This window comes from Fragaria vesca, linkage group LG6, assembly GCF_000184155.1.
Source record: "Fragaria vesca subsp. vesca linkage group LG6, FraVesHawaii_1.0, whole genome shotgun sequence".
NCBI lineage: Eukaryota > Viridiplantae > Streptophyta > Magnoliopsida > Rosales > Rosaceae > Fragaria > Fragaria vesca.
The window spans coordinates 33,805,105-33,815,303 of record NC_020496.1 but is presented as its reverse complement, the minus strand read 5'-3'; the positions used below and the strand labels follow the sequence as shown (position 1 = coordinate 33,815,303).

General features: G+C 37.2%; 2 protein-coding genes and 1 non-coding gene across 3 annotated transcripts; 2 read left to right on the top strand and 1 right to left on the bottom strand.

Moving 5' to 3' along the window:
• The first annotated feature begins 1,027 nt into the window (after positions 1-1,027).
• LOC101294283 (heterogeneous nuclear ribonucleoprotein D-like) lies at positions 1,028-4,714 on the top strand. Its single transcript, XM_004304328.1, has 7 exons — positions 1,028-1,202; positions 1,381-1,501; positions 1,647-1,790; positions 3,032-3,228; positions 3,331-3,406; positions 4,159-4,451; positions 4,542-4,714. Exons 1-6 carry the CDS (start codon positions 1,078-1,080, stop codon positions 4,423-4,425), a joined length of 930 nt encoding a protein of 309 aa, XP_004304376.1. The 5' UTR covers positions 1,028-1,077; the 3' UTR covers positions 4,426-4,451; positions 4,542-4,714.
• Positions 4,715-5,509: 795 nt separating this feature from the next.
• On the top strand, positions 5,510-5,582 carry TRNAA-AGC. The gene has a single exon. It is a non-coding gene; the product is annotated as a tRNA-Ala (tRNA).
• A 977-nt stretch (positions 5,583-6,559) lies between these two features.
• LOC101293993 lies at positions 6,560-9,688 on the bottom strand. Its single transcript, XM_004304327.1, has 7 exons — positions 8,953-9,688; positions 8,602-8,782; positions 8,259-8,335; positions 7,995-8,034; positions 7,475-7,529; positions 7,249-7,318; positions 6,560-6,992 (listed from the first exon to the last, which is right to left on the bottom strand). Exons 1-7 carry the CDS (start codon positions 9,532-9,534, stop codon positions 6,786-6,788), a joined length of 1,212 nt encoding a protein of 403 aa, XP_004304375.1. The 5' UTR covers positions 9,535-9,688; the 3' UTR covers positions 6,560-6,785.
• Between the last annotated feature and the right edge of the window lie 511 nt (positions 9,689-10,199).

Sequence of the window (10,199 nt, the reverse complement as noted above, 5' to 3'; positions counted from 1 at the left end):
CAGGAAAGAGAGAGGACAACCAGGAAGTGAATAGTGAAGCTCAATAATATCAGTTGCAAACAACCGAAACCTTTCACAAATATACTCGAACAAGTAAGCATAGTTTATACGTTGATGAATAGAGAACATGAAACTTTTTCCAGAATAACGACACCTAACAGCCAAAGAACCATCCTCATTTCTGTAAAAAAACAAACAAAATAACATTACAAATGAGTCGCATACTACACCAAACAGGGGTCATACTGACCCTAGTAGGCACCTACTAACCCCAGTATGGGGTCCTACTGCTCCCAGTAGGAGGTCATTCTCATAAATCTGCATAACCTCTTTTCCAAGAAGATCGCATGAGCAACAAGGAGTTTCGATGCAAGGTCAGAACTGAATTCACACAACACAAAACTCAAACAAATTCAAAACAGAACTAAAATTCATTTGTATTCGCACAAATTAAGAACACAACTAACAAATAAATCGAGAGCAGCAAAAATCAACAGTACATCAAAATCAAGTTCAAATGCAAATCAAAACGAAAAGGAATCAAGAAGATTACATAAACGAACCGAGGCATATTGCTCAATACGAGATCCATCGCAACAGAAATTGAGATTAGAGCTTGGAATCGAACCGAAACCAAAACACGAGCTTCCTCTACCTATCGTCAAGAATCAGAGCTTCGAGACTAGCGAACCAAAACCAGAGCTTCGTCTACCTATCACCAAGAATCAGAGCTTCGAGCCCAGCGTTTTGTCCACCTATCGCACTAGAACCAGAACTTCGAGCTCAAGCCGAAGTTTCTCTCTCATCAAAATTCAAATATGAAAGAGTAAGGGGCGTAACAGATCTCGTAGGGGTATTATTGTCATATAAAATATGTAATAGTGGTTCATATTTTGTTAGTGGAAATAGATCTTATGACTCTATAGGGTTAATAGGAATATTAAAATCTTGTTGATGGAAAAAAATCTCTAAAATTAGGATTAGTCAGCATTTTCCAATAAAGAATGCCCGTGGAGTGAAAATAAACACACCAGTCGTGAGCGAGCCCGGTGATAAAGGAATAGTTGGGCAACTAAAATGGAGGACATAAAGAAGAGAAAGCTGGACAACAATGAAAGAATCTCACCACATTCAGAGCAAGACTTGCGCGCCTTGCTTGACCCTCTCGCTAAGTCCCAGCTCGTCGATCTCCTCGCTAAACTGTGCGTTTCAACTCCCTTACTTTCCACTCTTCCAATTTAGGGTTTCAATCACTCTCTAATTGCTTTAATTACTCGAACAATTAACTGGTCCTTGAAAAATTGAAAATCTGGAACCCCCCAAATGTTGCATGTGAGATTGTGTGGTGTGTGATTTTGACACTGGTTTGGTTGCATAAAGGGGTTCCCAATATCCTTCAATTGCAGAGGAAATTAAGGGTATAGCCACTGCAGATCCCGTACACCGCAAGCTTTTTGTTCGTGGCTTGGCCTGGAATACCTCTTCTGATACTTTGTGTGCTGTGAGTGCATTGCTTGTGGTGTTTTTGCATGTTATCATTTTGACTTGGGACCCCGAGTTTTCGAATAACTTTGTGTATGATCAGTAGGCTGTGATTTGTTGCTGTGCTGAAATATTGATTTTGGGGGTAATGGTGTTTGTTGCAGGCGTTTAGTGAGTATGGAGAGATTGAGGAAGGAGCTGTCATCTATGACAAAGCGAGTGGGAAATCGCGGGGATATGGTTTCATTACTTATAAATATATGGAGTCAACTCACCGTGCACTCAGAGCTCCTAGCAAGTTAATTGATGTAAGTTTTGACCCCTTGCTGCAAGTCTAGTTCTCATTGTTATTTCATTTAATGAGCATATCCGTAATGAATTTCATGCTTTTTTACCATCTAGACAAATTAGGGTCGAAATACATTTTGAGTTCGACATGTCGACTGGGTTTGTAGATCTGCACAAGGCCACAGTTCATCATTAAGCATTAGCCAACGAGGAACATAAGAGCAAACTGGTTGGATAGAGTTTCATTTGTTCACTGTCCTTCAGCTGAGTGGCATTCTTCCTAGATGTAGAAAATGATCTTCTGATGAAAACTAATGAAGCTGACATTATTGATTATTGGACTAACATATTTCTCTGTTGGATTTTATTTGATTCACAATGTTATTAATATCAGTGGTTGAAGAAACATCTTGTGATTGTCACTGTTCGGCCTTTTGTTACAAGATACTGGCTTCTCATAGATTATAATTTCTTTCCCCCAGTCTGTAGTTTTGTGTGAATAATAGAGAATCCGTTTATTATTATACGTAGAATATCTGTTACGGGACGAATTTGTTGTATCAATCTGGGCGCTCTGTTGGTTACATCATCAAACAATAAAGGTCTCTTACTGAAAGTACTGATTTTGGAGATTCATAGATTGTCTGTTTCTGAAGATTTAAATATACAGGTTTTTTCTTTTATAGCAAATCCATAATTTATACAAATTTTAAACGGTAATTACATATCTGTTCTTTAGAAAATTCAATTAGCAGTCAAGTCCAGTTACCTAGAAGGGAGAAATATTACAAAAGGAACGAGGCATAGTTAATGAGAAGTGATCGAGGAAAGAATTGATTTCAAAAACCTTGTAGTTTTAATTACAAAAGGTACAAGTTTTAACATACATATTTCAAAATAACACCTATATACTTTAAAGTATTCATGCACATAGGGGTGTCTCTTTTATGCTGATGAGATTTGATCCTGTTTCATGACTAGTTTTGTGAAGTGGGATGGGGGCTAGCTGGAATTTTTTTGTTTCCTCTCCTTTTTCTTCTGGATACAGTGGGGAGCTAAAAAATAAGGCGAACAATTTATTCTGAAAACCATGTAGTTTAACAAATAGGTGCAAACTAATTTATATTTTAATATCTTCATCTGTCCTATTGCATCAGATGAACTGAACAAACTAAATGGTCGCACCTCTGGTTGTAAATTGTGACCAGTTAATTTTCCATCATTAAACAACTTCCGGTTCCTAATTTTTTTTTTTTTCCAGGGTCGCATGGCTGTTTGTAATCTAGCATGTGATGGGTTAACTGGTTCAAGTTCTACCCAGGATCTTACCCAGAGGAAACTCTACATTGGGGGCTTATCACCGAATGTCACAAGTGAGATGCTTCTCCACTTTCTTGGCAGGCATGGTGACATAGAAGAAGGTTCAGTTGCATATGGCAAGGACACAAATGAGTCACGGTATGAAAAAGTTTATATCATGTACTGCATGTAAGAATATAATTATCCTGCACAATATTCTTGCTGTGACCTGCAATTTTGTGCTTTTTACTTTTTGTGTAGTGGGTTTGGCTTTGTAACATTCAAGACAGTTGAGGCTGCAAGGAAGGCCATAGATGATCCACAAAAGATCCTTGGGGTTAGTGAAGAACCCTTTTGTGTATTTTGGATGTTCAGTTTATCTTTCGAAATTGCATTATTTGAACAAAGTCAGCCTGAAGGTCAAACATACAAAGACCTGAGCTCTTTATGTCCATGTGTTCTCCGTGGGTTGTAGTTGTCGCATTAATTCTTCAATATAACTTTAGGAATGGTGATCTCCATGTCACCAATTTCACAGTATTTATCTTAGGACTAAAAGTAAAAACAAAAGAGCAAAAAACACACAAGGGAGGAGAACCCATCCCAAATTCAATCACTGACATCGCCATCACTGTTTCTTACTCATCCCTAGCATTATGCCCAAATCTATGTGTAATTGACCAGTAACAGAAACAATGGAAAAATTGAAATGAGTCAAATGACTGCAAGCAATTTATCCTATTAAATGGTTTGTTCTAGAAGAATTCTGGAACATGTTGTCGGAGTGTTTAATTTACATGATAGGAGAAGATTTTTTGTATCATTGTGGGACTTCTGGTTTAACTTGTCTTGATTGAGAATTTAAAAAGAGTAGACCATATTTTTTTGTGATTAGCTTTGTTTGTGTATTTGGGCAAAGATAGTTCATGTTTTATTGCATTAATTTTTCGTCTATGATGTAAGATAGCATAGTTGTGCTTATCTAAGAAACTTCTGAGAGCATTGCTACTCATAAATCATGAAGATTACATACTATTGCAAAATATTTTCCTATATCGGCAATTGTCTAATGTTCTTGTTCGGATGCAGGGGAGGAATGTCATTGTAAAACTTGCTGATTCCCACAAAGGCAAAACAATTCAAACACAGTTAGCTACACCAATGGTTCCAACGCCGTTACCTTTAGCGCCTGGATATGCACAACCTGGAAAAGCCCATCCTAGCACCACCCCTCAAGGCTTTGGTTACCCTCCAGCTGTGGGACCATACCACAATAATACTTACTCAAGTCCTCCCATTGCTCCATACCCAACACAGTCACAAATTCCATATCCATATTATATTGGCAAACAATAATTGATGACTGACAGTTGTTAGCATATGTAAGTGCCCTTTCCTTTTCATATGGTACATGGTTTTATAGATCAACTGTTGTCAATTTTGATTGCTTACCTCATTATCTATGTGGTCAGTTTTGCAGGCCTCTAATCTAGTTTGCACATCTGGTAGATGATTTAGGGAGTGTGTGTGTTGCGTTGGAATCTTATGTGGCATACAAGCTATGTTTCTGCACTGGAATTTTGTTGTGTTGTACTATTAACATGGTGTAGTCAAAACCTTTCATTTGTTGTAAAAAGAGTTTTTCATTTATACTCTGTTGATACAACTAGTGTAACATTTTGCAACTAATTGCAACAATTAGCGTGCAACAGTACTCCAACAGCCTGCTCGTATAATTCCTTTGTGCATTGTAAATTACATCAAGTGATGCAGGGTTTATTAATTGGGTTTTGGGGGCAATGATTTCAGGATAAATGTATGATCCGAACTGAAGACCATTTGGAATAGGAAACTGTAGTTCTTAGCATGTGGAGATACTTATATGTAGTGTAGGCTGTTTCATCTTGACAAAGATTTGTCATACTGAAGCAAAGTTTACTTCCTGGAAATCTATGAGCACGGCAAGTTATTGTTGATATCTAAGAAAGTGATATCGTCTCCTTGAGCTAGGATTTACAGACTTGTTCTTCCCATTGCACCATTTTCGATTTGGGAAAATTGTTAGTTACTCCAGGCGGAAAGCTGTCCCGGAAGTTTCTTAACTGGGGAAATTAGAATTTCAAGTTAGATTGCGAGAGAAAGTATGAAGAATTATATAAATAAAATGTTCTCTTTCTAATAGCTCGTATTTACACAACTTTGTTCTTAAATGAAAATGAAGTAAGTTTGTAACAAACCGACAACATTGAAGTCATGAGTTTAAATCTTAATGACAAATGTAAGTGGATTATAAACTTGTTGCAATTTTAATAATTTTCTGTTTTTTTAAAAGTTCGTAACTAAAGAAAAACGATCGTGCTATGGTGAAAATATTGAAAACAAAATGCAACTGTGCAAACTCTACAATATTATGGTCTACCTGAAAATGATAGTCAACGACGGGGATGTAGCTCAGATGGTAGAGCGCTCGCTTAGCATGCGAGAGGTACGGGGATCGATACCCCGCATCTCCAATGTTCTGTTTTGCCTGTTCTTTCAATTCTTCTCTATTTTCATGTTTTGCTAGTAATAGACCATCAAGTGACCAGTGCCAATATGTATGAGTTGAGTCTGAAATGGTAGACTTCTAGTAACCAGAGGGACACGATCGATTATAGAATCATGCGCATTTTACTGTGCAGATTTTGGCTTCTTCTGGACTTCTCAATGTAATATATTCCTAGGAGACATTATAGAGATGCATAGAAACTTTAAGCTCCCAAGTGAGAACTGTTAGCGGAAGATAAAATTTGGCTTCTGCAGAGTCTTGTGTAGATATTTTGCAATAAAGTATTAGTACAGAACAAATATTGGAGGTAACGGAAAATGATTCTAACTCGAGGAAGAAATTAACTATATAACTTAGCTTCCTCAAAAAAAAAAAAACTAAATAACGTTGGAACTGAATTTATTACCTGTGGGGATCTTGATAATATTCCATCTTATTCTTTACTTGAGATCATTACTGGGCTTGTTGAAGAATAGTCACCATAGTTGGTAGAACTACGTCCAAGGACAGAAGATCAGCTACGTAACGGGAGAAAAACCATTACAGCAACCATATGAAATGTGCACAACAAAGTATCACCATAAACACAATGCAGAAAAACCAAGCTCATAGGTGAATTCTGGAACAGAATATATGCGCTGGTTGATGTACATAGGTTTCACATAATAACTGAAGCAGTAGTAATCTCCTCGGAATTCATACTTTCTGATGCTAGAAGGTGATCAATCAATCACCTTTCGAGCTTCATCTCTGTTTACAACCTATTCAATAGCAACATTATTGAGCAAAACTCAAACGCTCGGCTAGTGTACAAACATGAACATGAGCGTGTCCTTTTGCTTGTCAAAAAGAAAAAAGCAGTTTCACTGTGCAAGATTTGAGGTACATGAAAGCATGAGAAAATGTGGTAAGTGATTGTTACCAGAACCACCACAAACAACTTTATGTGAAAATAACAAAAATCATTCTACAGCATCTATTCTACCAGCCAACACACACACACACACACACACACACATGGGATTATAGTATCATCTTCTGGTTTCTGCTATTCTTTCTTCACCTTGTAGAAGCATCTAAAGAGTAACGGGTTCTTGATTCCGTCAAGCTTTGATGCAACCACAGAAGCACTAAACCATGAGAATAACCTAATGATATGCTTTTCTCCCTAACTTATCTTGGATGGAAAGTGGGAATTCCCTGAACCCTCAGGACTTGAAACTTGAATTTCATTATTTGATGGACCATCTTCGTGGCATGTGAAATCTACGTTTGGAGTCTTTGACATGTTATCACTTGTTTTTTGCTGCAGGTCAAACATTTTCTTAAGCTGCTCCCCTTGTTTTTCAATGCGCAACTGTAATTTTCGCTGTATCTGCTTAGCAGAAATGAACAAATGAATTTACATAAAAATTAGAACAGAGATTAAAAAGCAGTGGTACAGTAGTACTAAGCAAAACACCAGAAGCACATGATTTTGTTTCTTTGGCTTATGATGTCATTTACAAGCTAGTTTAGAAGGATTTTAGAGCAGAATGAAAGAAGTAATAGCACGAAAACTGAAAGATCTAGATTATATACAAATCATATAACGTTGACACCAAGTACTGATATGAATTGCATGATTTTACCTCTAGTTGTTCGTGAAGTTGCCTCTGGACATCTAGTTGTAGTTGCAGTGCCTCTGTGATTTGCAAGCCACTGCCCGAAACATTCACATGGGTGGTGAACAAAAGAGTTGAAGAGAAAACTAAAATCAAAATGAATGCTAATCTTGAAGGAATAATGTGATAAGATGGAATGTTATTTGATAAACTAAAACTAGAATAACACTCAAAGGGTAAACAGATAGGTTACGTTTTCACATCGAGCTGAGGTTCGACATTCACATTAGCCCTTTTCTCTGATTTTCCTGCAACAGAAGAAAAATACTCAGAGCAGAATAATGATAAAAGAAGCCAAATGTCATCTTAGGACAAACTTGAAAATACTTGCAAAATTGGGGGGAGAAGTATGCAGTTGAGAATCATGTAAACCATGGTTTGCTCTCTTAAGCTGTATGTATTAAAGCATCCCAGCCGAATATTCTGATAATTGAGATGTGTGTGTGTTCGAGTTAGGTCACAGACAGTAGTAACAAGGAGGGGTTACAATACTTTTTAGATTTAAGTGGTGTCTTGAACCATTTATAAGTTGGCCCTTTGGAGTTTGGAGACTTGTAAAGGTGTCATTGATTCCCTTTAAAGAAGTTGGCCCTTTGACCCTTTAGATGCATCATCTGTTTTTACTAAAAGCACAATGCAGCTTCTAAGGGCAGAACTATGACTCTATGAGACATGAAACAAGTACTAAGTTGAATTACAGTAGCAGGATTTACCTTCTGCAGAGTCTGGCAAATATTTTGCAATTCGATATTTCTACACGAAGAATACACAAGGAAATGTAAGAAGAAGAAAAAACTGATCCGACTTAGGGAAAGGAAAATAGGATCAAGAGCACTGATAAAGTAGTTTGGGGTTCACATCCAAAACCAATTGGCAATTGGTAGAGTGGCCCAAACCCTTATAAACCCAGGCAACGTCTCATATTCCCAATGTGGGATTGATATCTCAACAAGCACAAATTGAGAGTTGCTGTATACCTGCAGATGACTCTTGACATGAAAGATGGTCAATCCCTCCAAGCCCATCATCTTCAGTATTGCCTTAGGTGTTGCTTCTGTTGTTGATCAACAAATAAATCAACATACATATATGAATCGTTCATTATAGCCTTGTGCAGAAAAAATTACCCCACGACTACAACTAAAATGAACATCATAATGAAATGGTGGAGCAAATGAAAAATGAATGCACAGAAGCAACTGCAAAATCAAAATCTAGAAAAAATATATATACATACTTGTTCCTGATTTTCTTTGAAAGCAAGTGAAAACGGTCTCCTAACTGAGGCAGTATTGCAATAGATTATATTGAGTTACTTACTGTCAGCACCCCCAAGACGATTTACACACTCAACAAACTTCTCATGAAGATCTTGATTCCATCGTATACGTGTTTTACTCGAGAGTGATGGGCTGGTTGAAGAAGAATCAGCATAAGTTGCAGATGTAGTTCCGGAGGAAGTTCTTGAAGACTGCTTTGCTTGCTGAGAAAAGAAGCTCACCTGCGTAACCGGAGAAGTAGTACTGAATAAATTACAATAGCCTTGTGCAGAAAAAATTAGCCCACGACTACAACTAAAATGAACATCATAAAGAAATGGTGGAGCAAATGAAAAATGTATGCACAGAAGCAACTGCAAAATCAAAATCTAGAAAAAATATATATACATACTTGTTCCTGATTTTCTTTGAAAGCAAGTGAAAAGGGTCTCCTAACTGAGGCAGTAGTGCTATCTTGATTCATATGTTGATGCAGAAAGAGTTTATTGCCTCTCAAATTGTTGTTCGGGATTTGATTAGACTTCTCAAAGGATTTGTAAGACTGAGAGCTGTTGGTTTGGGATTTCACAATTGATTGCAAGGTGTTTCTGATGTCCTCTGATGATTCCATTGAGTAGCTTTCCACAAAAGATTGGCCTGAAGGAAACTGTGGAAGATTAGGACTACCACCATCTTGAGACTCATAGTGTGCAGGAAATCCCATGCATCTTTCAGCTGCATAGAAAAGCGAAGCCGGTGATTCAAATCGGCTCATAATGCTGCTTGGTGATTTTTCAGGCCCAAGATTTTGAAGCTGTGACACTCCTTGATCCGTGGTAGGTTGCTGAACCCAAACTCCCATGTTCCAAGGCAGTTGTTGAAGATCCAAGAGCTGATGAGAAGAATGGCTACCAAGTTCAAAGTTAGAATCACTGATTAGTCCATGGTTGTGTTGATAAATTCGTTCCTGGCAATCAATCTTCTGCTCGTTCATTTACAAAGAACAGGAGCCGAAATCACAAATACACCAACACCCCAACAAGAACAGCAAGTTGTACAAGTACTTGTGCTCAATATTGTCCTCCAACATCTAAAACTCTATAACAGAATCATAAAATCATTCTTTCAGGAATTTCATCAAACATTAAAAAAAACGCAATCGAGAGGGAAAGAGAAGAGGAAACACAAATTTATGGAACACAATTTCTCTTACATATTCCATATATAAGGCTTCATCTCTAAGTCTTGAATATAAATATGCATAGTACTATGTAGTCTCCTTTTGGTTATTGTACAAAAGGTGAAGATTCAACAATGCTAATATTGATAAAACCAAAGTAACAAAACATGAAGAAGAAGGAACAATCCCACCATACAAGACAATGTACACACAAACGTGTCCCAATAGAGAGACATTAGCATCATACTGCTTACTGTGTCTCCATCACAAAGATAATTAAAAACATAACATCGATAACAAATTGGATAATGGGTTTTTCAATGATTCTCAATATGTTGCTGTTTATTTTTAATGGTGAAAATTTTGAGCGGAGAATAAGTCTATGGCGGCATCTCTGTCCTAACTCAGAATAAGAGATACTAGCAGAACAAATTCACAGAACATATTTGTGGTTATTCCTATCATGGATACAGATGAAA

Bases quoted from the DNA above. Each gene is read 5' to 3' on its own strand.
- LOC101294283 (XM_004304328.1), top strand. From the start codon at position 1,078: ATGGAGGACATAAAGAAGAGAAAGCTGGACAACAATGAAAGAATCTCA. The intron at 3,229-3,330 runs GTATGAAAAAGT...CTTTTTGTGTAG, and splicing joins AAGGACACAAATGAGTCACG to TGGGTTTGGCTTTGTAACAT. The intron at 3,407-4,158 runs GTTAGTGAAGAA...GTTCGGATGCAG, and splicing joins ATCCACAAAAGATCCTTGGG to GGGAGGAATGTCATTGTAAA.
- LOC101293993 (XM_004304327.1), bottom strand. From the start codon at position 9,534: ATGAACGAGCAGAAGATTGATTGCCAGGAACGAATTTATCAACACAAC. The intron at 7,530-7,994 runs GTAAATCCTGCT...CTTCTGTTGCAG, and splicing joins TTTGCCAGACTCTGCAGAAG to GAAAATCAGAGAAAAGGGCT. The intron at 6,993-7,248 runs GTAAAATCATGC...TCTGCTAAGCAG, and splicing joins AACTTCACGAACAACTAGAG to ATACAGCGAAAATTACAGTT.